The sequence below is a fragment of the Diadema setosum genome, chromosome 11, assembly GCF_964275005.1.
Source record: "Diadema setosum chromosome 11, eeDiaSeto1, whole genome shotgun sequence".
NCBI lineage: Eukaryota > Metazoa > Echinodermata > Echinoidea > Diadematoida > Diadematidae > Diadema > Diadema setosum.
The window spans coordinates 3,950,458-3,978,388 of NC_092695.1; the positions used below are offsets into that span (position 1 = coordinate 3,950,458).

The following is a 27,931-nucleotide window of genomic DNA, read 5'->3' on the forward strand; positions in this document are numbered from 1 at the left end:
CCTCACGACCCAAACTTTCATCAGAGAATCTTAATTGGGTAATACATGTATACACTAAGTTTCAAGAAAATATCTTCAGGCATTGCATAAATATGGTGGAAATAGTGAAATTTTATGTATTTGACCTTGACCTTTTGACCTTTGACCTTGAGCATGTGCACCCAAAAGTTGATAGGCACAACTTCACCCCCTAATACACATACATGCCAAGTTTCATTAGGATACCTCAAAAGGTATTGATAGTTACCCTGTCCACAAAATTCATTACGGACGGACGGAAGGACAGACGGACAACCCGAAAACATAATGCCTCCGGCACCACTTCGTGGCTGAGGCATAAAAAGGATTGGGGCCTACATGTACAGTGTACAAAATCATTTTGTTACCATATCGGGTATCTCGCTATTTCTGACTTCCTCATAATGAGGTTCTGGATTCAGAGGGAAAAGCTTGCTTACAATACTTTATGTTGAAATGGTTTGTGGTCTGATGAAGAGCAAGTGGGCACAAAACACTGTAGTGTTTACTGTACAAGATTTACATAATGGAGACTGTAAACTATATAAAAGATTTTGATACATGATGCTTGAGAGAGACTAGCATGACAACGATGTTATACAGTCACACCAAAATTAGTACATTCAATTATATTTAGCACGCTTGATAAACAGACACACACTTATCATCCCCTTTTTCAAGACAACACTCCTTAACTGCATGTTACACAATACATTTACAGTGTAAAACTAAAGGCCTTAAAGTCCATGTCTATACCCATAAAATGAACTGGTTGACATATTATACACATACGCATCACTGTCGAGCAAGGTGTTACCAACAAGGTGTAAGAAATTTGTACTGTCTGAAAAAAATCTTCAATTAAAACTGGCTCTATTCACCAGTCGCAGTTAATCAAGTCTTGGTCAACAAGAAAACAACACACATCCCAAACGTAGTACTGATATGAGGATTGACACAGAATACATGTACAAGAGAAAATTGATTTGTTAACACTTTAAATTTATGTGGTGAATCTTCACTGTGGAAGAACAGTGCCATCTCTCCATCATTAAGAATGTCATGTTCTGGTCTCGGGCAGGTCGTCTCTTTCCTCGATGGAAGGGAGGTGGTTGACACCGGAAGACGGGTGGATCCACGTTGTACTCTGGGTCAAGTGACTGAAATTAAAATTGCACAAGATTACATGTATGATTAATAGCACCATCTTCCAAAGTGTTCACTGTCACTACCACCACCATTAAAACGTCGCTGGGGTGACAAGACCTCGTATCTACAAAATGTCAAATGTTCAGGAGAGCCAAAAAACATGGCGGCCAAAGCACTATGGCGAATGGGATAGCCTTTCCTTTGACATGTCGTGGTGGCTTCATTTTTGGACTAAGACAGTTGGGATTTGGACAGGACATCACTTAACCCATTATTTGACTATCAATTAAAAAAAAAGTCATTTTCACCAAAATTGCAGATACAAGGTCTTGTCACCCCAGCAACGATAAGTATTTTCGTTGTTTAATAAAATCATTGTTGCCATTACCATTACCATCATAATCTTTGTCACTGTCTTCATTGAAATAATTTTTATTTATCATCATCACCATTGTCATCTTATGTGATGATACAAGCAAACTTTGGCAAACTGAATCACAACATGGAAGCATTGACAGCTGTGAATATCTACATCATACGAACCTCATTATTTTAACATGCAGATATTTGCTCTGTATGAAGGACCCTATACTTGGAGGCTACAATGTAAGTCCCTATTTCAGTCTGTCTGTCTTTTTGTTTGTAAGATATACTTCAGAATGTTTCAAACAGTTACAGAGCATTTCATAAAACTGACTTGAAGTAAACCACATTCCTGATATCCACATGTGGAAAATTATTTTAGATAAAAAAGGAGTTACGAAAGCATGCACCATTTGGCAGAGATTCAAAGTTCATTCAAAGAGTTTCAAGGACATAAGTTTTGTGTAAAATATCAATGGTGCATTTATATCAGTCATTAAATTTTTTCCTTGCAGAATATGATTTGACTTAGTGACTCATAAACATGATTTAACTTACTTCAAAAAGTATTTTGTTCCATCTGAAGTATAGGCTTCTTCCCAGCCATTTGGCAGAGCTGTAATGATGAAACATCAAATATTCAGTGAGCAACAAAGAAAGGAAGTGTAAACCACTGACACATTTCATAGTGGTAAACCTTGAACGTTCTACTATCTTACACTTACAGTGGTTCCTGCATTATAAAGGAAGGATGATTAGCAAAGGCCCAAATTGGGAAAAATGTCAAACTTACAGAGATTCAAAGTTCATTCTGTGAAATTTTAGATGATATGTGTGCATTCAGTTGTATTTGTACTTCCATAGATAATCTTTGTATGAATAACAATCATTATCACTTCACATGATTATAGATACTAAACATTTAGCGTATTGCGTTAGTCTTAATTTTTCACAAGCTCATAAGGTTACTGGCTTGACTTCAGAAAGCACTATAAAAGTTCCTTCAACATCTGTTCACTTGTATTCCTTTCACAGAATCAGTATACAGTGTTTATATGGAGTTAGTGTTTCATTATGGTAAATTAAATACTGTATGTATCATGTTTGCTTGCCACACCGTTTATTCAGTCATACAACACCCAGATAGACACAGAGCGATAAGATAGAATAACTGAACGAGTCATAATGTACACTGTACAACTGGTTGCATAAGTTTACTTTATATCATATGCAATATAAATATGGAGAAATCCTGTTACACATTGTAACAAGCTCATTTACATATTTAATACGACGTGCACTGTATGTAAGAAGGTGATTTCAGTGGTCCTGATTTTCCATCATACTGTACGATGTATTTAGCTGATACCTATTTCATTAGTACTTTACTATTAATGAAAAGTGACAAAAAGAGACCCCAATGTGCTGAGTTTTACAAAAACTTTAAAGAGATTGAGTTTTAAACAAGTTAAAATCTACCATTGGCAAACTTTATTACAGAGAGGTTTTCCTGTACAGATACACAGGTGTCTTAATTCATTGTAGTCAGCCAATCCTACTGTACAACAAAACAAGTATAATGAGGTCGAGGGTGGTTGCTACTCACGCTCTGACTCCATGAGTGCTTTGACGGCTTTGACAATCTCTTTAGCCTCAGACGCCAGGTTGATTGGTCCTTTGTGCCTGGCCAGGTAACCAGGGGGTCGGAAGCCGTTAGTCCCCCTCCTTGCACTCTCACCTTTCTGGCGGTTACTGTGAGCAAGACATCCATGGAAAAGTTTGTTATGGTGAGTCTGTCCACTGGCATACATGCGCTACCATGGCAAGATCATTTCCAAATCTCTATACAAATCATAATACATGCATTTCCAGAGGATCAAAAACACTTGTAACCATAGTTTTCTTGTTGAATTATCTTCATGTGGCAAAATTTCCATCCCTTTATCCCCTCCTCCCCCACCCCCTCCTCATCCCCCTCCCCCCCCCCCCCCTCCTCAACCCAATTTGAACCACTGGTGCAATGCATGAAACTCGAAGAATGTGATAAAGATGTTATTTTCACTCCTTCAGAAAATCTTATTGAGCTGCTCTCTTGGTGTATCACTGTCTGATAACGGTCAAGCACACAGTTTGGTTGCTAGATTCTCTTAATATCAGCTTACCTCAGCGTTCCACTTGGACTATCTGTGAGATGTTCATGAACCATCTGATTGAATAAAGAAAATACAGACACCCTATGAGACATTGAGACTAGTACAATGCGTGTATGGATACTGCAATGTAACCTCGATTACAGTAGAAAGCTGGAAGCATCCGATTGTCACAATTGTCAAAGAAGAAGTGGTATAGTTAGAGATTGAAATAATTGAACATGTGGAATATACATCCCCACATTCACCTCTGTGTTGGATTTAAGCAGACATGGAGGAAATTTACATTTTATCCTTTATTCATAAACACAATAATTTCTTACGCTAAACACTTTAAGAAATTTAAAATGTAGACATAAAAGAAAAAAACAGCTCAGATTGATTACATGTTACATTTTGTATAATGGCTTAAAGTGTGCAAATGATTAATGAAGCAAACCTTTGCAAACACTGACTGGAAAACAAAGGAAATACAGAACCCAGCAGTAAAATCCAGACAACCCGCACAACATATCAGATATTAAGTAGTTAGGACAGATGGGTCATAAAACACTGCTGCAGCTTATTGGCCAATTCTTTTCAAACATATTAAGATTTATTACGAAACCTACTTCAGCAAAGTTCAGCAGCTTGTCCGTGGCCACTTCATACGTCCTCTTGCCTGCCTCCGTCTTTCTCAGCTCACAACCAAGGACTGCCAGACGCTTCTGCAGCTCAGATGCCTCTGGGCCTGGCATCTTTTAGACAACAAAGTGAAAAGATGATAAGGATGAAGATTCTTCCAGGAGTCTTGGATCCTTGAGATTACAACACGGGGATAATTTGGAGGGGTTGGGGTTGGGGTTTGGGAGGTTGGGAGTAGAACTGATGTGTGTCTTCAGTTTTTGTGTCTAGAAATCCTGATGGTTTTATAATGAAACAAGTGAACAGAACATCTTAACAAACAGACTGATATTGGGAGATACGCTAGTATTACACGAGCAATTTGAGGGTGCTTGATCGCATACTTCAAATCTTTCACCTACATTGTACATACCCAGTTGTACATGACTCCTCATCATTTTATATTTCCTCGTGAGAGATAAGCCTGGGTCAGAGCAATCAATCATCCATAAGAGTAAAACTATGATGATACACGTAAATTGAAATACAGCTATTTCAACCTGTATGTTTTTACACAGAGATTAAGGAATATGTACCATAAAAAATACAAAACACACAGCCTAAGGATAGCTTAAAGTCCATTGCCTGAGGCAGCACAAGTTTTACGGTGCCTTGTTCAACTGGAGGTTATTTGACATAAACAGACACATGTATTCTGCAATATATTTTCGTTGATATTTAAAGTAAGCTGATTAAAAGTGACATCTTACTGATCAGTAGAATGATAACAAATGACAAGGACATTATCAATACACTTGTAGGCCTATCGTGCTTATGCTTTAATGGTTGTAAACCAGATTAGAATACTGAATACATAATTAGATTCTAACAGTAGCATGGTCCACTTTCAACTGGGGTCAGGAGGGAGTTGATACTCGCTGGGGTTAAAGGGATCGTATAGTTTTGGTTGAGACCTAATTTCAGGTTTCTAGCATTTTTAGGTGAGATAATGAGAAACCTCTTTATGAAATATGAAAGAGCATGTAATTCTATGAGGAATTCAACATTTATTTAATGAAAATTGGTTTTGAAATGGCTGAGATATCCAAAAAAGAGTGATCCTAATAAAGTGTGGGACCCACACTTTATTTACGATCAATTTGTTTTACTTTGTTTTTGGATGTTTCAGTCATTCCAAACCTGATTTTCATCAAATAAACTTTGAATTCCTCTTAAAATGGTATATTCTGTACTATATCGTAAGTGTTTTCTTGGTATCTTGCAAAAAGTTGAAAGCCCAATTCTCATCTCCACCAATACTGTACCATCCCTTTAACATGTCATACCGGTGGTTGGGGTGACTGGCGGGGCGGGGTCCTCTTGATCTTGGTCCTGAGTCGACTGAGCTCCTCTTCCAACATGACGACCACCTCCTCATAGTCCAGCTCCATGCTGCGGGCCTCCTGCTGGGCCACCTCGGCCAGGTGGACCCGGGACTTGAGTGCCCGGCTCTCCTGGATGGCTGACTGTGCTTGCTGGGAGGCAGGCAGAAACAAAGGGAGAGAGAAACTTAACACCTTACTCTGACTATTATAGTTCAACTTTAAACACCACTGCTAATGCACTACACCCACGAATGCCAACCTTGTATACCAGCATTGTGGTATTCTGAGGGCTAAAAAGGCATTTTTTTTTGGGGGGGGGGGGAGGAGGGTGGGAACAGAAATTTCTTACCTTTTTGCCATAGAAATGAGAAGTAATATAACTTGGGATTAACAGCACATTCAATGCACTGCAAATGCACTACATGTACACTTATGCACTACTGAGGCTCTGCACTAATGCACTGAAAATTCACTACATTAATGGTCTGCACATTCAGTGCACAGATACACTGCAAATTCACAATTAGAATGCCTTCGTCTCCTGTACTCTCACTATAGAAGACACAAGGTTGCAAATCTATCAAGCTACTATGCCCTTTATGTGAAAGTATATGAGAGGATTGCACAAAATTTGACAAGATATTCAGATAATGCAGTGATGTACGTGATTAAGACCAGGTAGTAAACCATCCGTAAGATGCCATGTTACATTTATGATATACACTATCAATGCAGCAATACCGTAACTTCTGGAAAACTAATTAAAGACCACGCTCACCTTTCTGATCCTCTGCAGTTCTTCTTCCACGGCATTTAATGAGTGATCTTTTTCCAACAAGAGAAGCTGAAAAAAATTAAATAAATAACAGTGATAAGAAGATTCACTTTTCTCTCTTTATATATTTGTATGCAATTTGTATGTCAATGTCTAGATTAATAAATATAAGAATATGTAACAATGCCAAAATATGTTTTTTACTGTGCAGCTGTATGTCTGGAATAATCTGCACTGTATGCACAAAGTGTATGTGTGTACTTGTATGAGTCCCCGAATGATTGGTTTGTATTCCATCCTCACCCTGAGTCTCTCTGTCTCTTGCCGAGCGTCATCCCTCTCTCTACTCAGTCTCTCAACCTCCAGGATTGGAAGGATGGTGGTCGCAGGTATCGGAGGAGGAGTTGGTACCTGGGTCAAGGAAAGAGAAGAGAGATATATATGTTCATATTCCATATGATCCTCTCTCTATATATATATTTGTATATGTGAATACTTGACCTCCCTTCTGCCTTCTAACCTGACATTTCAAAATCCCATAGTGCATGGTAACTCATTCAAAACATCCTAACACTGAAATGTCTATAACAGGCTGTCTCACAAAAAAAAAAAAAAAAAAAACTCATGTCATAGCATTCACAAAAGTTAGATAATCAGACATCATGGCAGAATGACACCAGAATCAGATAATCAAAATATCATGATGTACATGATGTACATGATGTCAAATATCATTTGAATATCACATGATGTCAAATATCATTTGAATTCCAGATTTTCTAAAGTAATAAGAGAGAGAAAAAAAAGGAACAAGAACTATTTGACTGCAAGGATTAATTTCACTGCATTTATCTATTTTTTCATTTCATTTAATTCAATTTCATTTTTGTCCATTTCATTTCATTTCATAAAGAGATAAGATGATTCTCCAATGACCAATATGGGGTTGAAACGGGGGTGGCTCATTTTCATTTCATTCCAGATCAGTTCATTTCATTTTCAATTTCATTTCATCATTGACAGAAGGAAATTCAAATGACCAACCTGGGGTTGGAACGGGGGCGGCTCTGCAAAGTCTGTAACGTCATAGCTGCTGTGGGTCACTGATGCTGAACCCACTTTGGTATCATTGAGCTGCATCTTGAACAGCTGCTTAGCAACAGCAACAAACTCTGGTGGGGGAAGGATACAGGTTGCATAGAAGCTGGATGATTATTGGGTTTTCTAAGAGCAATTACTTGACAGCATGATATGGTAATAACTTTTTGGTGTATCTACAATACCCACAGGTATAGCATTACTACCAAATGAAAATTGTACACTTCACATCATACCCAGAAGAAAACCTAAGAAGTATCTTTTACCATACTCACTCTGTGAAATCCGCATGTTATTTTCCTTGCACTAGTTAGTTCTTCATTCATTGCCAATGTGCAACAAAAGAGTCATCTTTGTTTTTGCAAATTATTATGCATGAATGACATGTTGGCACTCATGTAATTTTGTATTTTCTGGTCATTCGTTTTCAAAGTACAATGTACATAAAAAATGGCAGAGTAATGAATGCTCTGCAAGACTTTAGAAAAACACACAGTCACATGTAAGGCACAAATTATAGTCTGTACACAATAGACATCTCTATAGTTATACATGTACTCCATAATAATTGACTACAATTGTATGTATGAATGTTTGCAAATTTCCTCTTTACTTTTGTTGATGTTATGATACTATCAAAGGATTGAAATACATGTACAGTACATTCATAAGCTCTGAGTTCTGCTCCTGAGCTAAAGATTTTACACATTATGACATCCAATTCCATTCACTTCAGAATAATACTGTGTTTTAAACACCTAATTCCATTGCCCTATCATTTCCTTTATATTAGTTGATGGTGCTTCCTAACTGGTCAGATTTCAGCATGGAATTGTGACTGTGGCATAACATTCTCACCTCCATAAGGAACCATGCCGTCCTGGTCGATACTCAGCCTCCGTTCCAGCTCCCGATTCTGCTCAGCTGTTGGGTGGACTCCCAGGTACTCTAGGGCCTGGTGAGAAGCAAAATAGAGAAGGGAAGACAAAATAGTGCTGGTAACTGTGTGTGTGTATTCAACTATTTGCATGAAACACACACAAATGTATCAAACAACAACAACACAAACATTGACAGATGTGGTGAGGTCCAACAGGCATTATATCAAATTTGTATTTACCAGCAATGGCTGTAGACATCATTCTTTTGTCAAGAAGAACATCTTCTTTCATTTAATCTATTGAAGACTAGTCCTGAGTATACTCAGCAGATGTCTATGGGAAATGTGATGTATAACAGCCTTGTTGGGTTAACATAACTGCATTTCGCTTCATCATGCACTGTGGAAACAAAAATCACTTTGACCGTAATTTATTCCATAGCAGCAATGCCGAGAGTACCAATTCACAATCAAATTCTTGAGAAATACCCAGTAGGCTTTGGACATCATTGAAAAGACATGCTGGGCAACTTGATACATTACTTGCCTTCAGACTGAAATTCATGAGTCCTTCCCCATGGAAGAAATCAAGGAGACTTTTATGGCCAAATTTAGGACTGATTCTACAAGTAAACACTGTCTTTTTTAACACTGCAGTCTCATTATATTCAAATGTAACCAAACATTATTTGCATATTGGGATGTAGCCTTAGATAGGCACACCCCTACAATGCATCATTTAGGGGAACATAAACCATAATAAAACTATGACTTTACTGAGATATTGAAACCACTGGACTTTGCAACATCATCATTCCGCTTTGATTTACAAAGATGATCTGGAGGCTTTTCATGAAGTGTTTTGTCAGATATTTTTTGATGACAAACAATTACGAGCTACATCCTTGCATCTAATTGGCTGAGATCAAATTTGTCCAGTGCTTCGTGAAATGCCCACCAGAAGCCAAATCCCGGATCGGTCCTTACCACTTGCAGCTTGTCGATGCGTAGTCTGATCTGGGGGTCAATGGACAGCCGCCTGCCTCTAGGGTGGGGCGAGGGGCTGTGGGTAGGGGAGCTGTACTGGGAGGAGCTGATGGGGGGATTGGTGTAGTGGCTGATGTTGTAAGGGGGTAGGACGGGGGAGGGGTCGCCTCCAGGGATGGGTACAGACTGCCTGCCTGGAAGACCTGGGTTGAGAGAAGAGAGTTTAAGTCAGTGGTAGACCAGGGCCCTGTTTCACAAAGCTGTTTGTAAAGTTATGCATGACTTCACAAACAACTAGAATATGAAGTGCCAAAATGTGTGCCCATTTTTTTTTTCCTTATGTTTTAACAAAGTACAACTGTATGTCAATATTTCATCTATATTGGGACAAAAAAATTCATATTCGACTAAAAACGTGATTAAAATGTAAGAATAATCATTATCTGCAAATTTCAACTTTAGCTATTTAAATCAACAATGATTAGGAAACCGACTTGGCTTGCCATATTTGAATCATTTGTTAAGTAACTTTAAGAACAGCTTTATGAAACAGTGCCCAGTACTGTACAAGCCATATATTTAGCCACTCTTAATTTTTCTAGAATCGGGTATTTCCCATAATTTCTTGAGTGATTAAATTCGCCACCGTGGAGTACAGTAATGAATGGAAAAATGTCTGCGTGCACATCACATTCATGTTTGGATCAGAGTTTATATTTTCGTGGGATGTTAAAGTCACAAATAGCACAAAACTTGCAAAATTCACAAAAATAACAACACCGCAACATAGATGGCTTATACAGTATGTCATTTGAACTTGGACATGCAGTACTAACTGGCAACTTTGTGACTTACAGTGAAGAATAGTTCATTTACAGGAAACAACACCAGGAGGATAATACCGTGGGCATCAAACAAACTTCTACCAGATTAGCAGCATCAGGATTCTCTGGAATATGGGCAAATGTCTCACTTACAGATCTGCATTCATTTACACCATCATTTTATTATACCTCCCAATGATAACTTGAACTCAGTGTGTGGTAGCTTTCAAGTTGTAGATTACATGAGAAAAAAAATGTACAGTCATACAGGGAACCATTGATTGTACAATGTGATATAAACATAATGTAGACATAAATATATGTGACCGGCGACAACGGTTTCAGGCAAAAGTCGGAAATATTGAAAATTCATTTTTTCACTGCATCCCATTGCCCATTTCCTAAGCTTTGCATTGATATAAAACACTTGCATTCTACGGCACCATAAGTGGGCATAGAAAGAGAAATAAAATGCACTTTTTAAGATGTCAGCTTGACAAAATTGCGAGAAAACAGGCTTTGAAGATTCACCTCTTTCTCAAAGACAATGTCGGAGCGGCGATGTGAGGGGAGAATCACCCATCCGTACGATGGTGCCAATCGATGTTAAGCTCCGTCTCTAGCAACCACATCGCCTTCTGATTGGCTCACTGAGAGAGTCAAATTTCTCGGGCACCTTCCTCGGAGCTCAGCGTATGGAGCCGAAAAACAATGCGTTTCGCTCGGGTTTGTTTACAGTACATCTTTCAAGATGGCGAATACGATAATTGCACGTACAGCTGTATGGTGTACATGTACATGTGTATTTGGTGCACGCATTACGCAATGGGATCCACACGCCATGACCATGTATATTGTGCATGTAACAGGAGCGGTGGCGAATCCACATATTTACAAATCGCGTTTTCATTGTGGTTGATTTGTCTACATCATTGGCGACCCTTTTGAAGGCAGAAAATTTTCAGTGCTGGCAAGGGTCACGCTTCCTGTTTGTTTTGCTTTTACAAGACATACATATGTTGCTTTGTTCGGTGGTGCTACTTAAATTAAAACAAACAAACACGACTCGTTAGTTTGATGCGATCTATGACGTGTAGTAGTTGAATATAATTAGTCGCATGTGACCGCTCCTTTCCTCTCATCTCCCTTCCATTGAGTCAGTCTGCTGTCATAATTTTTACTACATGTACAAGTAGACAAATTTGAGGGGTATCTAGTTTTCTTTTCACACGGTTATGTCATGATTTTTGTTTCACTTCCGTTGTCGAACATTGCGGTAGAATAGTTTGGATAGAAAGCCAAACGAAGAGCATGCACTACAGAGCGAGCGTATAGAAACCACTATAGCAAGAACAATGGAGCATGTAATCGTGCACGCGTGGACAAAGCATTCCCCAAACGCTGCAACTGGTGTCTCCGAAAGCCGAATTATGTAAATGTATGCGACGTACCAGCCAATCGCATGCGAGACCCTGCGCCGTAGCAACGCTTGGGGTATTGGCGCAGCGTTCGAAAGAAGCTCAAAACTGACGAGTGCGATCTAACATAGGGTGCTTAAAATTCCATTTTCGATAGGAAAAACTTAGTCTTATGCTATAAAATTTAGCGTAGATGTAGAAAACATATCAAAGATTCGATTTCTGCAAAAAACCTAAATCGACAAAAATAGTGGTCAAAATCTTTGTACCCCGCCTAGGAGGGAATTTGCTCTTGTGACTTTTGCCTGAAACCGTTGTCGCGGGTCACATATTATAGATATGTATACTACAATCTTCTATCCATTGAAAATGTCTTCCTTCATCTAGAATCATCTCAGATTTTTCTTCCCTATCTTTCTTCTTATTTTTGTTAGTTTGTTTGTGTTCATTACACTATGGGCATTTGTGTTTTTGTGAATGCTGGGATTGGTACATAAAAATGTATGATGTAAATGCATGATGCCTGGAAAGGGGTTGACAGCAGCCACTACTCACCATTCACTGCACCTCCTTCTGGAGTCGATGTCATCTTTGGTTCCATGTACACACCCCCCTGGAGATGGGGTGGGAGGGCGGACAGTGGGGCCATCTTGGTTGGACCATCATCTACAGGAACATGGGAGGTAGACAAAAGAAAAGATGACAGGAATATATTTCGCATAAAACATGCACTTTGTGTAACATACGCTCATTAACATGCATCTTCCCTAGACTGAGCATAAATTGTGAGAGATGTAGTGAATTACTGCATACTTAACTCATTGAGGACGAGTCCCAAGTACACTCGGGCAAGTGTTTATGGGAAATGCGTGTTCAGCCCGTCAGCCCGTCCTCAATGGGTTAAGCTGTTATTTTCATGTACAGATATTTTCATGAATGAGGAGGTCACAGACATTTTTGGGAGATGTTGTTTTCGCGAATGACGCTGATGCTAACATAAATGCATTATTACCCTATCGCATGGTGACACTTTAGCGTGTTGTTAAATTTGCGATCCAAATGTGATTTGCAAAATTCGCATTATTTAAACCCTCGCAGAAAAAACAGCTTGCACAGTACAATACTAATTTGGCTTTCAATATCTACCTTGTGGGAACGGGTTGATCTCAACCTGATGAGTGGAGGGACTTTGTGCAGGCTGACCTACAGCTGGAGACCTCCTTTCTGGCAGCACCCCTGCACCCATAGTGGAGGATTCCGATGAGTGTGTTGTGGACATACTCTGCTGTGGGATGTTGGACTGTGAAGCAGGGGGGTAGCTCATCAAGTGAGGGGAATTATTGAGAGCGTCAAGTCCCCTACTGCCCCTGGCATGGGATGCTGAGTGGGGCATGGGGAGTGTGGATGATTGAAGAACCCGCGACCTCTGATTGGCTGGAATCTGTGGGAGCGTTCTACTGAGTTGCAGGGAGGGATGATGAGGGTAAGGCTGAGGGGACGACTGGGGCGAGCTGACCGACTGGCTTGTTCCAGAGGGGTGTGAGCTGGGGGTAAAGTTTCTGTCTTTGGAGACTGGAGTTCTGGTGCAGGGAATGTAGGAGATTGTCACTGAATTCAAGTCTGGTCTGGAAGAGAAAAAAGAAAATGCAAAAAACAAACAGCCAAAGGGGATAATGAGACACGTTTATACTTTATACTCTATGTGACAAAACATTTCATCCCGTTCAATGATAGATCTGCATCGCTAAAAATGACCAGAGTTCATAACCTTTTATATCAATCACTTACATTCCAGTAATTCTGAATACCATAACAAAGAATAACTACAATAAGTGCATATATTTTCCTACTCTTCACCGCAAAAGCAGTCAAAACTATCTCCATAAGTTTCAATACACTAAATTTGTATTGTATTGATACTTCAAAGTTATAAATGTTGTTCTCACCAAAATCAAGTACACGGTGAAAAGGAATATTTCTTTGTTTTCTACCAAGCATAAATTTCAGATCTTCAATGCTCTTCACAAATATTTGAAGAGTTTGAACGCAAGAATAGATTAAAAGCCAATTTCAATATTTTCTACAGTCATTATCAAATTCAGGAAAAAAAAATAAATCTTTTCAATGATACTGCACTTGTTACATTCCAAAAAAATATATATAATATTATGTATATATTTTTGAAGATATTATTAGAACTTGTATCGTAAGTATCTTCTTTGATTTTCAGTAGCTTCAAATTCAAACTCGAATTGACAAAGTTGGATATATCGGGTTTTGCATTTAAACTCCTTATATATCTTCTACTCTCATGACTGCACACTCTACCTGAGGCTGAATTTGTTGACGACAGCCAGGGCTTCTTCAAGGGTGACCCCAATCAAGGTTTGGTCGTTGATAGCAACCAGCTGATCCCCCTCCCTCACTCGGCCATCCTTCAGACAAAACAGAGTTTCAGAAATAATTGCACCAGAATGAGAGAACCTTTGATCTAAGGGTTCAAATAAACATTAACAGACCTAATGACCAAAACACAGGACCCTGAACAATGCATATCCACACTACACCAAAAACAAGAAAAGTGCAGCTCCAGAAAGTACCAACCAACTTGTACAGGTTTACTTAATATGCAGACGTGATGAAATGCAACTGACAACACAGAGTAACTGACGTAATTTGAAGTATTTTGCAAACTATATTCACTTGTGGCAGTGCAGTGTACATGTATGAATCATACAGTGTTATTATAGTAGTAGTTCTAAAGCACCTCATAATGGTTTATTCAGAAATCATTAAATTAATAGAGATTACCCACTGCCCCTAATCCCTACAGTGCCATCTTGGTATTCTTGTTGGACTGAGGCACATTGCTGCATCTGAGTGGGCTTGTTAATGTACAGCTGTTACTGCAATTCGGCTAAGCTTGGAGGGATTACTGAACACTGATGGCAAGTTAAACTAAGTGCCTGGACACTAAAAGGGTTAATTTTGCACATATCAGTCAACTCATGAAATTCACAAAGATGAAACAACTGCAAAATATATGGCATATTCCATATCATAACAAAACCATGTTATCTATGGCAGTTGTTGTACCCTGAAAATTTGCAGTATACACAGGGCATAATGTGTATTATGCACTGATGCCATTCTCCAACTCACCAGGTAGCAGTCACCTCCAGCCAGGACCTGGTCTATGTAGATACCAGGTCCCTCCTGCCTATTGGTCCCACCAATCAGGTCCAGGCCTAGTCCAACCACTTTGCTGACTACAATCTGCAAGACTTGTTTCCTACAATAAGTGAGATGGGAGGAGTAAACATTAACTGCACATTCCCGCATCCTGAAACAGCATTACTTTAGGTGATGCTGCTCCGAATATTACGCCTTTAACAGGGCCATAGGCACCCACCATGTTACGTCTCTTTCATGCACTCCATCACGCACATTTCTAGACCTATTTTCTCCAAAGCTTGTATGGAGGTGTATCCAAGTTGATACGATAGCAACTCTTGTTGGAATGGCAATTGTCATGGCAACGACGAGAATCCAGCTTCCTGATTAGATGTTGTTATATAACGTCTGAGGAGATCCTTGTCATTTGATTGGTTGTTTAACATTGATCATTCGGCCCATTTCACTCTGACGTCATCATCCGTGCAATTGTGGCTCCATTTACTGTGCAGTTTTGGATCCATACGATTTGCTCCATTGCACGCTCGCTGAGAGCCTGGCACACTACGTGTGTATGCGACAGCGCGCCAGCGTATAGCGCTCAGTGAGCACTGCACTCTCGCGATCTCAGTGTCTCTCTTGTTTCTCAGTTAATAAAACATCAAATGACATGGATCTATTTTTAGGCGATATATAAAACAAATAATAAATGTTTTTCCATTCGTGTAATGGACAGAATATTTCATTCGGTGAAAGATGAAATGTTTGATCCATTCAACTCGGCTGCGCCTCATTGAATGGATCATTTCATTTTTCACCTCATGAAATATTCTGTCCATTGCACTCATAAATATTCATTATTTGTATACTATTGGAAGTTGCCATTCCAGCAAGAGTTGCTATCCTAACATCTTTTATGAAATGGGGCCCTGGTGCTACTTTTAGATCCCTTTTTGTTTTTGGTGATGCTGCCGTAGGAGGCATCAGAGGCAGCAGGGGACTTGACGCTCTCAATAATTCCCCTCACTTGATGAGCTACCACCCTGCAGTAGGAATTTTCATATGAATACTGTCTGAACTAGATATTTCATTGATAGAAACACAGAGAAGACATTTTGAATACATGCTCCCACTGTACATTGCACACTATAGTGGAGACTACTCATTCAAGGTGATGACTTGTGATTGATTTAGATGAGTATGACTACTGATGGAAACTTAAAGAAAAATGTTTTGGATGCTATCAAAATGTCACATAAAAGTAAGATATTGGTAATAGTCTGTGAGTCTATCATAAGTGTCTAATAAAGGCATTTCTTACACTATGTCTACAGAGGTCATTGCGACTCGAGCATTCTAATTTATAATGACAATGAGTTTCCAATCACTTGTCCCAATTTGCTTGGGTTTAAGGTGGGGTTTCTTTTTCTTTTACTGGTTTCATTTGGGGTAACTTGTCTTCCTCGACTACCATGTATTTCTGGGATTTATTGAACTACTTTTACAGCGTGGCAATCTCATTTGTACAGTAACCTATTCACCCACTTACTGTACATGCACAACTAGTTAACTTGTGGCACAGTGCATTGTTTCCCCTTCTGTAATATTCGTCATCCTCCCAGAGACCAAACGATGCATTTACACCTCATACACTCTTTCTCTCTCCTTAATCCTTGCATTTCTAATTGCTGCACTATTCATTTTCACTGAGAGAAGCAAATGCACAGTTTGTTTGTTGTAAAGTTAAGGTTTGTATAATGACCAATCTGACAAAAATCACACTTAATGTGATAAAAAACAACTCAAATAGACAATGTCAAACTCTTACAATGATCTTGAATTAAAAAGTATGAAATTTAGAACTAGTGATCCTGACTTATTAGTGAGAATCACACCTACCTAGGTCCATCAATGTCCGAGTGGTCAGTGGCTGCAGACGTTGATGACTCTACGCTGGACGTTGGGGACGTGGCCTGGGAACCCTCCCTGGATGATAAACCAGGATCTGCATAGAGATCCAGTAATAAATATTTGAACCACATATTCAATGATACATTCAACAACAAACTGGAAGTTGTAACTGGATCCCCACACTCTCAGCAGTTTATATTTTCCTTATCTATGCCAAATACAGGATTGAAATTAGCTGCATGGCTATCACAGCTTGGGGCAGTAAAAGATTTTGAATGACTAGTTATTTCTGGTTGTCAGTTTTTTGTTGGTTTTTTTTTGGAAGATGCAAAGTGCAGTTCTCAGGGAACACTACCAGTCATATTATGAAGGGTCAAGAATAGAACTAGAAAAGATAGTTGAAACAGGAAGATAAAAAAATATTTTATCTGAAACTGTCTTCACACACTCAAGTCAATCAAATCAAATTAATCAAATCAATATTCATCTATATGATCTTTGCATGTGGAAGTTGTTTGTGTCACAACAGAAGATGTGGGCTTTCTTGTTTTTGTTTTTTTTTTCTTTCTCTGGCTGTAAAGCATGCTAATATCTTTGCTGTATCTATGAGACCATGGTTAAAATTCACTTCTAGCAGCAGCACCTGATCCTGAGACTTGGTGTATAAGAGGAAACATGAAGATGAATTGTAGAAACAATAACAATACCCACCTAGTCAGTTTTTTATCGAGAGTGCACTGGAAAAAAATAAATAATAATAATAATCGTGCCAAAAGATAACATCCTACTAGTAACCCATTGAAGACAAGTCCCGAGTATACTCGGGCAGGCATCTATGGGAAATGTGTGTTGTAGCAATATCAGCCTGTCCTCAATGGGTTAAAAGCAAATGCACACAAGAGGTACGGTATCATCATGGTAACTCACATAGCAACCTGTGTGAACTTGATGCCCCGGATGTTGATGATGGACTGTTGGAGGAACCTAAGCCTGATCTCCTGGCTAGCTGGTTCTCCAGCAGCAGCTTAAAGCGTCTCCTGAGACAAAAGCCATCCCAAAAATCATGGTATTATCCTGCAACCACATTACTGGAGCCCTCTTTGGTGTATAAGTGTAAGTCATTTACACAAACATTACATTTCTCAAGAGAAGAAATTGATGACAGAATACAATCTATTATGAGCAACTTTCTCTCTAAGAGGTCACGCTATTGAAATTAAGTGTCTTCTAAACTCTGATGTCATGACTTCACTTTTACAGAGTCAATTCAAGTCGAACAGAACATTTCATTTAGATTCGACATTAAGCTACATGTAATGCGATGAGAAGATGATAGAGTAAAATTGATTTCTGCAAGTCCTGCTGTTTCCACATTAATGAAGAAAGTAACTTTATGGTTATCATGAAACCATATATTATGATCTTAACTTGTGACCTAAACTGGATAGTGGAATGTTTTCAAAGATTCTTGCACCATATGACATTTATCTTTGTTGTTATATTACCTTGCCAATGCCCAACTGAACAAACACAAAACAAAATAAAATCAGATTCAAAACTGTAAAATTATCCCTCTTGTAAAATTTCTGTTTAGATTTCAAAGTGATAGTCTATGGTAGAGCTCCAAACATATTTGTTTTCCATGAGGCGATGCTGCTCTCTGGAGCCCTGCCATATCATTCAACTAGGGCGGCTTTGCAAATGACATTAATGATGAAGTTAACATTATGAAAACAAAACTGTAGTCTGACAATCTGATCTTTACTGCATGTAATATATACCTCTAGAGGGCAGTACAGTAATTGAAACATACTTTGAGAGAAATAAGACTAAACTTAAAGAAATCTGTTTCAAAATCAACATATTTGAGAAATATAGGAACATTTTAAACATGGTGTGATAAAAATTTGTCTGGGTTTAGGTGGGTTTCAACAGAAGTGTGGAATTGTCTGTACCCATTTACAGTGAGTCCACAGGGATAAACTTACAATGTGAACGGTCCTCTTGCGATAACCAAGGTCACATGATTTGAGGCTGATGCACTCCTGAGCAGCTGAACAGCCCTGAGCAAAATATAAACATGAGAAAATAACATCAACAAGCTGCACATGCTCTTAAACCTGAATGGCCTTTTCCTTCTCTTACACATATAATACTTATTAAGCACAGCTTGAAATATGCTTTGTGCACTAATCAGCACACTTGCTAATGAGCTTAATTTGCTGTGATTGGTACAAATGCTCTGGAATTACGGCTGAGGAATGCAGATTATCTTCTGCTCTCTATTGCAGCAAAATAACCTCTACATGTTTGTTACTTCAGCATTGGTGGCCAAGGGTAGTTGTATCTCCCGTAACTGTCAAGCTTGCGTAGGAACATCATGAAATGTCAGTGAAATAGTATTGCTAGTAACAGCTACATGTACGGACAGAAAAGAGGAGATTTTCATTGCAGAAATTCATTGGCATTCACTTGTATAACACACTGCTCAAATCACAAGTCAAACAGAATCTTGATGTTGAAGAGAGACATTAAAGGGAAGGTAAACCCAAAGAACAATGTGGATTGAGTGAAAGCAGCAACATTAGTAGAACACATCAGTGAAAGTTTGAGGAAAATCGGACAATCGATGCAAAGGTTATGAATTTTTAAAGTTTTGGTGTTGGAACCGCTAGAGGAGGAGACTACTAGAGGATATGACGTATGAGTGGACAACAATACAAAGAAAATATAAAGGAAATTCAACAAAAATTCACTTTTCTAGAATTATGAAAGAGCAATGGACCAACCGCTTTCAGAAAGCAGGGGCAATAATTGCTACCCTTAACATATGTCAACATCAAGTTGATGGAATTTGTAATTTTCATGAAAAATGGATTTTTGCAGAATTTTCTTTATATTTTCTTGGTATTGTTGTCCACTCATACGTCATAACCTCTAGTAGTCTCCTCATCCAGCGGTCCAACATCAAAACTTTAAAAATTCATAACTTTTGCATCGATAGTCCGATTTTCTTCAAACTTTCACTGATGTGTTCTACTAATGTTGTTGCTTTCACTCAATCCACATTGCTCTTGGGGTTTATCTTCCCTTTAAGATGTGCACAGATTCTTCCTTGCATTTTCCACCTTCAGCCATCTGTTTTATTTTTTCCCCCAGTGGACCCATTTATTCATAAAAATTCAGATTTATGGTCAGTTCTTGAGTGACTGAACATCTCTAAGAGACCTACCTCACAGTCATTATTGCATAGAAGTCAGTGGAGTCTATTTTGCACACATTAGGCACTACTGTGGCTTTATGGCCTCAGGACAAATTCTTTGAGGAGGTCAAGATCTTCAGAAGGGGTAAGAGTATGCATGAGATTTGCATTCTTAAAGGGGAAGGCTAGTAACTGATCAGTGGGAATCAGTGGAAATGCTGGGAGATGATTGTTCCAATCCTTATGGGATTCATTCGAGAGTTCATTGTATATCTATTGTTGTGTGAAAATGATTTGCTTCAGAATGGTCTCATATTAAAGTAATGTGCAGTTTAATGCTTCCAGGTTAGCGTCCCTGGTCAGTGACGGAGCACTAATCTGCACATTACTTGAATATGAGACCGTTCTGAAGCAAATCATTTTCACACAACAATAGATATACAATGAACTCTTGAATGAATCCCATAAGGATTGGAACAATCATCTCCCAGCATTTCCACTGATTCCCACTGATCAGTTACTAGCCTTCCCCTTTAATCAAGAATGTCGGGGGATTACAGGAACCTTGAGTTCAGATAGGTAGTCCACACAAATTCACTGTGAGTAAGAACCAAAGGCACAATTCACTATGGGCTGTGCGAACACATGATTGCCAATGGCATTCACAGTTTATTTACCTTTCATTGGATACCTTCTGCAGACTCTCTTTGTTGACACTGAGAAGTTGGTCCCCATCATGGAGTCGACCTGAATTGATTGTAACAAAAAGGAATGATTTAATGTAAGAAAAAAAAAAAAAAAAAACCTAGCAAATGATGAAACGGTGATGATGGTGAATGACGATGACGACGATGATGGTGATGATGATTAACATTCATCATCACCGTCATCACAATCAGCATCATCATCATCATCATACTTTGGGTTATCACCAACCAATACAATCAAATGCTATCTACATAATAGATATGAGAGCAAATTTGCTCTTTAGGCACAGCTGTGCAGGCACATTACCTTAACCTCTTTGCTCTTGTTGTTGTTAATGTTGTTACTAGAGAAATGTGGTAGTTATTCTATAATTGGATTATATTGCTGACCCTTTTAACATACTTTCGTACTTGGGTCTGGACAAAATCAATTACATTTAGTTGCTGTCTATAGGATGTCTACGAAAATTTAACACAGAAAGAAAAGCTCATAAAATGAACAGTATACTGTAACACAGAAGTGGACAAGTTCAAGTTTGTTTAAAAAAACAAAAAAAAAATAGGTAAAAATACAGGGGACCACTTGATTTCATTTAGTCATCAAACATAAGGTATAATGCCACCTTTTTTTTTTTTAAGTCTTTGGCACATGATTCAAAGTAGTTGGATACTCAGATACACTTCCATATTTCTACCAAAGATGCTCTAAGAACACTATGACATTGATTTTCCACAAAAATAGAGGGAATTGATTTTTCCCATAACACATAAATTATTAAACTAAACTTTCCTTCCTTTTTTTTTTTTGGTCCAAAAAATTGAGATGTAATGATGGTTTCTGACACTCGTGAAATCGCAACTTTTTCATCACTTATAATTTCTCTGACATTTCTGCTGATCTACTACCTTGAATACATAGCTTCCAGTAAAAAAAAAAAAAAACAAATTCTCTTTGAAGTAAAATCTCATTGCAAGACACAACAGTTTCAGCATTTTTGCAAAAGGCATTTTCATGATATATAAATTGACAAGCTCACACTTACCACTCTCAGCTGCCAATCCACCTGGAATGACTCTCTTCACAAAGATCCCATAGTCATTATCACCTAAATCTTCACTGTTCCCTCCAACAATCTTGATCCCTGCAGAGTTGAGAGCGCACAACAGATTTACAAAAGAAGTTTAAGAACAACAGTCACATGTATGAACATTTTACATTTTACATTTTATCAGCATTAGCACCAAAAAATGATAAACACACCACCTTACTTATATATTAAATAATATTACAAAATGAAAATGATCCTGAATTTGCAACATTATTTAAAGACATGTACAAATACAATGTAACTCGACATTTTTCACTTAGTGTGGCCATAGATATTGACAACAGGAAAAATATTGGAATATCTGATAAGGTGATTGACTAGTCATATGATAAGCATGCTCCACTACAGGAAAGTATGTTTTTATCTCTTACATTCCATGTGACAGAGAAACATTATCTCTGCAACAAAGTTGAACACAAAGAGTTACCACTCTCAAAATTAATTTCAGAACAAAAATACCACATTCCCTTTATCTAATCAGCATCTTTTGAGTTCAAACAATGATAAGTAATAAAGTGAAACATCAAATCTATGGAGGCATAGAGGATTGACACATACTAGTTTTCATGTTACAAAATCATACAAAACTCAATTAAGTTGTTTGCAGCATAACAAAACCACGAAATGCTACCATAGCTTTTGACAAGTACAGGAGATTTATTCCGTTCGACAAAGTGAATGACATGCATTTAAAAAACACAATATTATTTTTTGCTCTCATTCAATCTGACAGGAAACCAATGCTGTATTATACACATTGTATGAGTAAGTGTTGATGATTTATTGCTTCAACTATCCACAATCTGCCTCCCACAAATCTCACTAATAATATATATGAGTGAGCTTGAGCATGCACCTCACACACTTACCAAGCCCAGTCTTGCAGTTACTGAAGTGAATAGTGTCTGTCTCTTCAAAGTGTTGAGGACTGTGAGCTGGGGAGGTAGAACTCTCCAAAGCACTGTAATATTTGCACAATTTCATGGAAACATTTTAAATGAATTAATTCATAATGTCAATCAATCAATTAATTAATGAGTAATCATATCCATACACATGATTTATAAATGAATCAATCAACTGTTCAAACAATTACTAAATAGGAAATAAAACTATTATGTCCACATATGATATTGATATTTACCAAGCAATCAATTTTTAAGTCAATCACTAAATACAGCTGAACATAGGGAAAGTCAATGAAAACATACAAAACAACCAATAGTTCTTTTCAGATCTTACAGCTTCAGTTTTTTTTCTTTTTTTTTTTTCTCTTTGACAAGGCAGCAAACAAGGTTCATTCTTCCAACATGGAGTGAATCATTCGTAGCTAACTCAACACTGCAGTGAGAATTGTAATTTACTTAATTGAATCAACAGTTAGGATGAGTTATCAAACACTATAGTTAAGTTAGTAAAAAAAAAGTAACATAAAAATGTATACATTAAAAAGCTAGAGGAGAATTCAATTACTTTTGTATCCATATTATGACAATCAGACAATGTCCAACAGAGATGCTTGACAGTAATTGTTTTTTTTTAAGCTTAAAAAAAAAAAAATGAGTACAAGAATTACAGAAATATTTTGCACTCCACTTCACATCATCAATGTAATAGCATCAAAATGTTTTATTACCATAAACTGAAACTAAGAGTTATCATATGATTCATGTGAACATTGCAGATGGCAAATATTTCTGGGCATATTCCACAACTTGGCAGGTGGTGGAATTGGCAATACAGCAAATATCATACTTTTTGCATACCCTCAGTATATGGGTGCACATGTGCATTCTGTATTTTGCTAGTGGGCTTGGTATCTGATCCATAGACAGCTGCTGCCTGCCTGTAACATGTATGCTGCATGTATGTACATGCAAACATTGCAAATCACTCCCATTTTATACTTTGTGCTTTGTAACTTGAGGGCATTATTTTGGCTGGTTGTTCAGTTTTCAAATTCAATTTCCCTTCTTTTCTTTTTAATCAGTGAAAATAAAAACCTCACAAAAGATTTGCCACTAACAATAGTTTGATTTGAGACAAGAATTCAGAGCAATAGCCAAGAATATCTCACACATACCTTATTTCAGCGTCCGTCAGAGTCACTGCTTCTGACATTGCAGACCTGTTATACACACAGAAACAATGACATCTTCATTTCCATACCTATAGTGCAATATGTGTACATAATGTAAAGTTGTGTACATAATGTAAAGTTGTAAGTTAGGACACTACATGAAAGTGGTAAAATTTATTACGCACTGAGCACTGTAGAGAGTACACTACTGACAGTGTCTGTGATCATTAATCATGAGGTGAAAAGGACATTGATAATTGAAGCCGAATAAATAGACTATTCATGCCTGGTTGGGCATAGAACCTTTTCTAGCTGGTTTGTTGTAGACCTGTTGGAATAGAGATGCACTAGATAGTTATGAAAACAGCTACCACAGAAAATCAAATGTGAAGGCATGTATTGCACTAGACTGTAGACAGAAAGATTCGTCTGTCCGGAGGAGTCTTTGATTTATTTATTTACCTATTTTAATGTTATCGCTCTCCTCCGTGGCCATATCCGTGAAGCCAGACGCAGTCTCTGCGAAACATATCCCCAACGACCAGATACAGACCAATCTTTCAGTCAAGCAATGCACTCGATTACGGATTAGGTCTAACGTTAGTTTATAGGAAAATGTGAAAAGTATTATTTTGTGCCAATTGCAAGTTGTAAAGCCTAACCTACAGGCCGAGTACAAGTTTAGTGTACAGTAGCTAGCTGTATTGTATAGATCTACAGCTACACTAAACTTTACTAATTGTCTAGAACTATGTTTGTAACACTAACACTAACAGTTAAAATTTAACAGTCTAACACTTAATAGTAAACAGTCTTTCCATGGCCATGGCATTGGATTGGCGTTGGTGGTGCCAGACTCTACGTAATATCCAACTTTAGATGGGAAGGCGTATGTACGGTACATAAACGCTCGTATTATCATGCGACTATACAGTAAGACTGGAGTTTATTAGGGGAGCCAGTCTTGCTAGACGAAGATGCTAGACAGTTGCAGAGCCTACACATATTTTCAACGTATGGGACTATACAAACTGACTTTACATCAGTTCACCTGAAATATAGCTAGTTACGCTACCAATCTCAGCTAAAACATGCATAAAACCAGTCAGCCTATATCAGACAATTAAATCAATGGTTTTCCGGAGGTTACTCACTTGTTTTCGTGACTCTTCTAATAGAATAAATAGCCGTTTCTAACAGTAAACAAAATGACGCGAAGCGAAAAGAAAACTTACGCCCTCTATCGTCCCATCGTTACTGGTTGGGGAGGCCACTGATCTCTCCTCTTTTCAGGGGAGATCAGTGGGCGAGGCCCGCGAGGGAGTCATACCGTCCGATGAGAAGTCTATGATAATAACATTAGTGAATAATTTTGCTTGGTCCGGACCTTGACTGGCTTGTATACCTACTTACTTATTCATGCACTTGTTTGACTTGTGTGGATTACTACTGCTACTGCTACTACTACTACTACTACTACTTAGTAGTAGTAGTAGTAGTAGTACTACTACTACTACTACTACTACTACTACTACTACTACATTCTACTACTACTACTACTACTACTACTACTACTACTACTACTACATTCTACTACTACTACTAGACTGCTACTACTACTACTACTACTACTGCTACTACTACATGTATTATCATCATCATCATCATCATCATTATCATTATTATTATCATGGTTATTTCTATTGATTAAATTATTATTGCCATCATCATCATCATAATATAATTTATCAAAATTATCATCATTGTTACCATTAACACGGGTCCAGAGAGGGGGCAACGGGCGCGCGCTCCCTCTTTTGTTGTTAAAAACAAAAGAAATAAAAAGAAAAAATGAAGAAACCTAGAAGTAGCAACAGAAATATAGTTTGCGCCCCCCCCCCCCCCCCCCCCCCCCCCCGTTTACGGAATTCCCGGATCCGCCCCTGATTTATAATCATTAGCAGGAGCTAGCCTTCTATATCCAATAGTCCATATGCCCATCATCATGGGCGTAAATCCCGGGGGGGGGGGGGGATGGGAGGGATATATCCCCCCCCCCCCTGAAATGGAGGAGGGGGGGATGGCCTGTACAATCATCCCCCCTGAATTTTGAAAAAAAAAAATGGAGGAAGCAGAAATGTGATTGTATCAATTTTGGCATATTGAGTGACGTTTGTACACCGGCCTTCAGACAGGTAACAGAGCTGAACAGTATTCTATCTTGTAGGAAAATGTATACATAATTTTCTCAAGCGCTCGCTCGCTTCGCTCGCTCGCGAATAAAGTAACATCGACATAACCGTCGGCCTTATGCCAAAAGGGCCTTAACACCGTAGACTTTGTACACTATTAGTGCCCTTTTGGCATGAGGCCGACGATACTGTACAATGTAAGGTATGGCTCAGACGTTGACAACGTCACATAGTACAGGCCTACATGCAGTGGCGTATCTAGGGGGGGGGGCAAGGGGGGCACGTGCCCCGGGCGCCACTCCTTGGGGGCGCAAAAAAACGAGAAAAAAAAAAAAGAAGAAGAAGAAGAAAAAAAGGAAAAAAAAAAACCGAAGAAGAAGAAGAAAAAAAGAAAAGGAGAAGAAGAAGGAAAAAAAAAAAAAAACTCGCCCGGAAGGGGGGAGGGAGAATGGTGGGGGGGGGGGGCAGAAAACCAAATCAAACAAGATAAAAACAAAACATGATGATGACGCGGACAAAATGACAATGTTTATTGTGTTCACACAAAAATTCCATGTTCTGTGATCTGAAATACAAAAATTTTCGGCTCGCTCGCTGCGCTCCTTCACCAAAATGTATATAAAAAAGAAGATAAGAACAAAACGTGATGATGACAAAATGACAGTGTCATTGTGTTCACACATGTCATTTTATATTTAGCAGACAAAATGTTTCACGGAGCAGCGGCTGCAATTTCTTTCGTTCTGAAGCGATCGCCAATTGGATCAAAAGAAGGCGCCAACGGCATCGAACATACGGGGGGGGGGGGGCGCAAAAAAACCCCGAATCAAACAAGATAACAACAAAACGTAATGATGACGCGGAAATTTCGGCTCACTCGCTCGTACTAATTTAGAGTATTTTTTCAAGTCCTCAGTTTGTTGGTATAAATCGTTATCTATAAGGCCGTCACTATATCTTGATTAGAATTGTAAGATTTAATAAGCAAAAAATGACAAGAGTTTCATGATTTGTAAGCTGAAATACAAAAATTTTCGGCTCGCTCGCTGCGCTCGCTCGCCAAAATTTGTATAAAAAAAAGAGAAGAAGATAAGAACAAAACGTGACGATGACGCGGACAAAATGATAATGTCTACTGTGTTCACTCATGTCATTTCATATTTAGCAGGAAAAATGTTACACGGAGCAGCGACTGCAATTTCATTCGTTCTGAAGCGATCGCCGATTGGATCAAAAGCGGACGCCAACGGTTTCGAACATACGGGGGAGAGGGGCGCAAAAAAAAAATCAAAAAAGATAAGAAAAAAAGTAATGATGACGCAGAAATATACAAATTTTGGCTCACTCGCTTGTACTAATTTAGAGTATTTTTTCAAGTCCTCAGTTTGTTGGTATAAATCGTTATCTATAAGGTCGTCACTATAATTGTGAGATTTAATAAGCAAAAAATGACAAGAATTCCATGTTTTGTAAGCTGAAATACAAACATTTTCGGCTCGCTCGCTGCGCTCGCTCGCCAAAATTTGTATAAAAAAAAGATAAGAACAATACATGATGATGACGAAGACATATACAAATTTCGGCTCACTCGCTCGTACTAATTTAGAGTATTTTTTCAAGTCCTCAGTTTTTTGGTATAAATAGTTATCTATAAGGCCGTCACTATATCTTGATTAGATTTGTAAGATTTGGTAAGCAAAAAATGACAAGAATTCCATGTTTTGTAAGCTGAAATACAAGAATTTTCGGCTCGCTCGCTGCGCTCGCTCGCCAAAATCTATCAAAATTCATTACATTTAAATCACCCTGAAAAGATTCCTTTTAAGTGCTTGAAAGAGCATCATGTGGACTTTGTTTAAAGTCCCTACTGGGATGGTGTTGGGGTTGAACACTTTTTCAGAAATTA

At 38.3% G+C, this 27,931-nt stretch overlaps 1 protein-coding gene across 1 annotated transcript; it reads right to left on the reverse strand.

Annotated features, from left to right (window-relative positions):
- Window positions 1–1,043: 1,043 nt before the first annotated feature.
- LOC140235057 (syntaxin-binding protein 4-like) lies at window positions 1,044–23,874 on the reverse strand. The gene is made up of 22 exons (XM_072315094.1): window positions 23,837–23,874; window positions 22,623–22,714; window positions 21,688–21,786; window positions 20,615–20,684; window positions 18,724–18,798; window positions 17,663–17,772; window positions 16,724–16,829; window positions 14,813–14,942; window positions 13,979–14,085; window positions 12,794–13,275; window positions 12,206–12,316; window positions 9,409–9,611; window positions 8,400–8,496; window positions 7,488–7,615; window positions 6,747–6,854; window positions 6,447–6,512; window positions 5,630–5,818; window positions 4,292–4,417; window positions 3,693–3,736; window positions 3,137–3,282; window positions 2,089–2,146; window positions 1,044–1,178 (listed from the first exon to the last, which is right to left on the reverse strand). The coding sequence occupies exons 1-22, from the start codon at window positions 23,872–23,874 to the stop codon at window positions 1,079–1,081; spliced, it is 2,685 nt and encodes an 894-aa protein (XP_072171195.1). The 3' UTR covers window positions 1,044–1,078.
- Window positions 23,875–27,931: the final 4,057 nt, after the last annotated feature.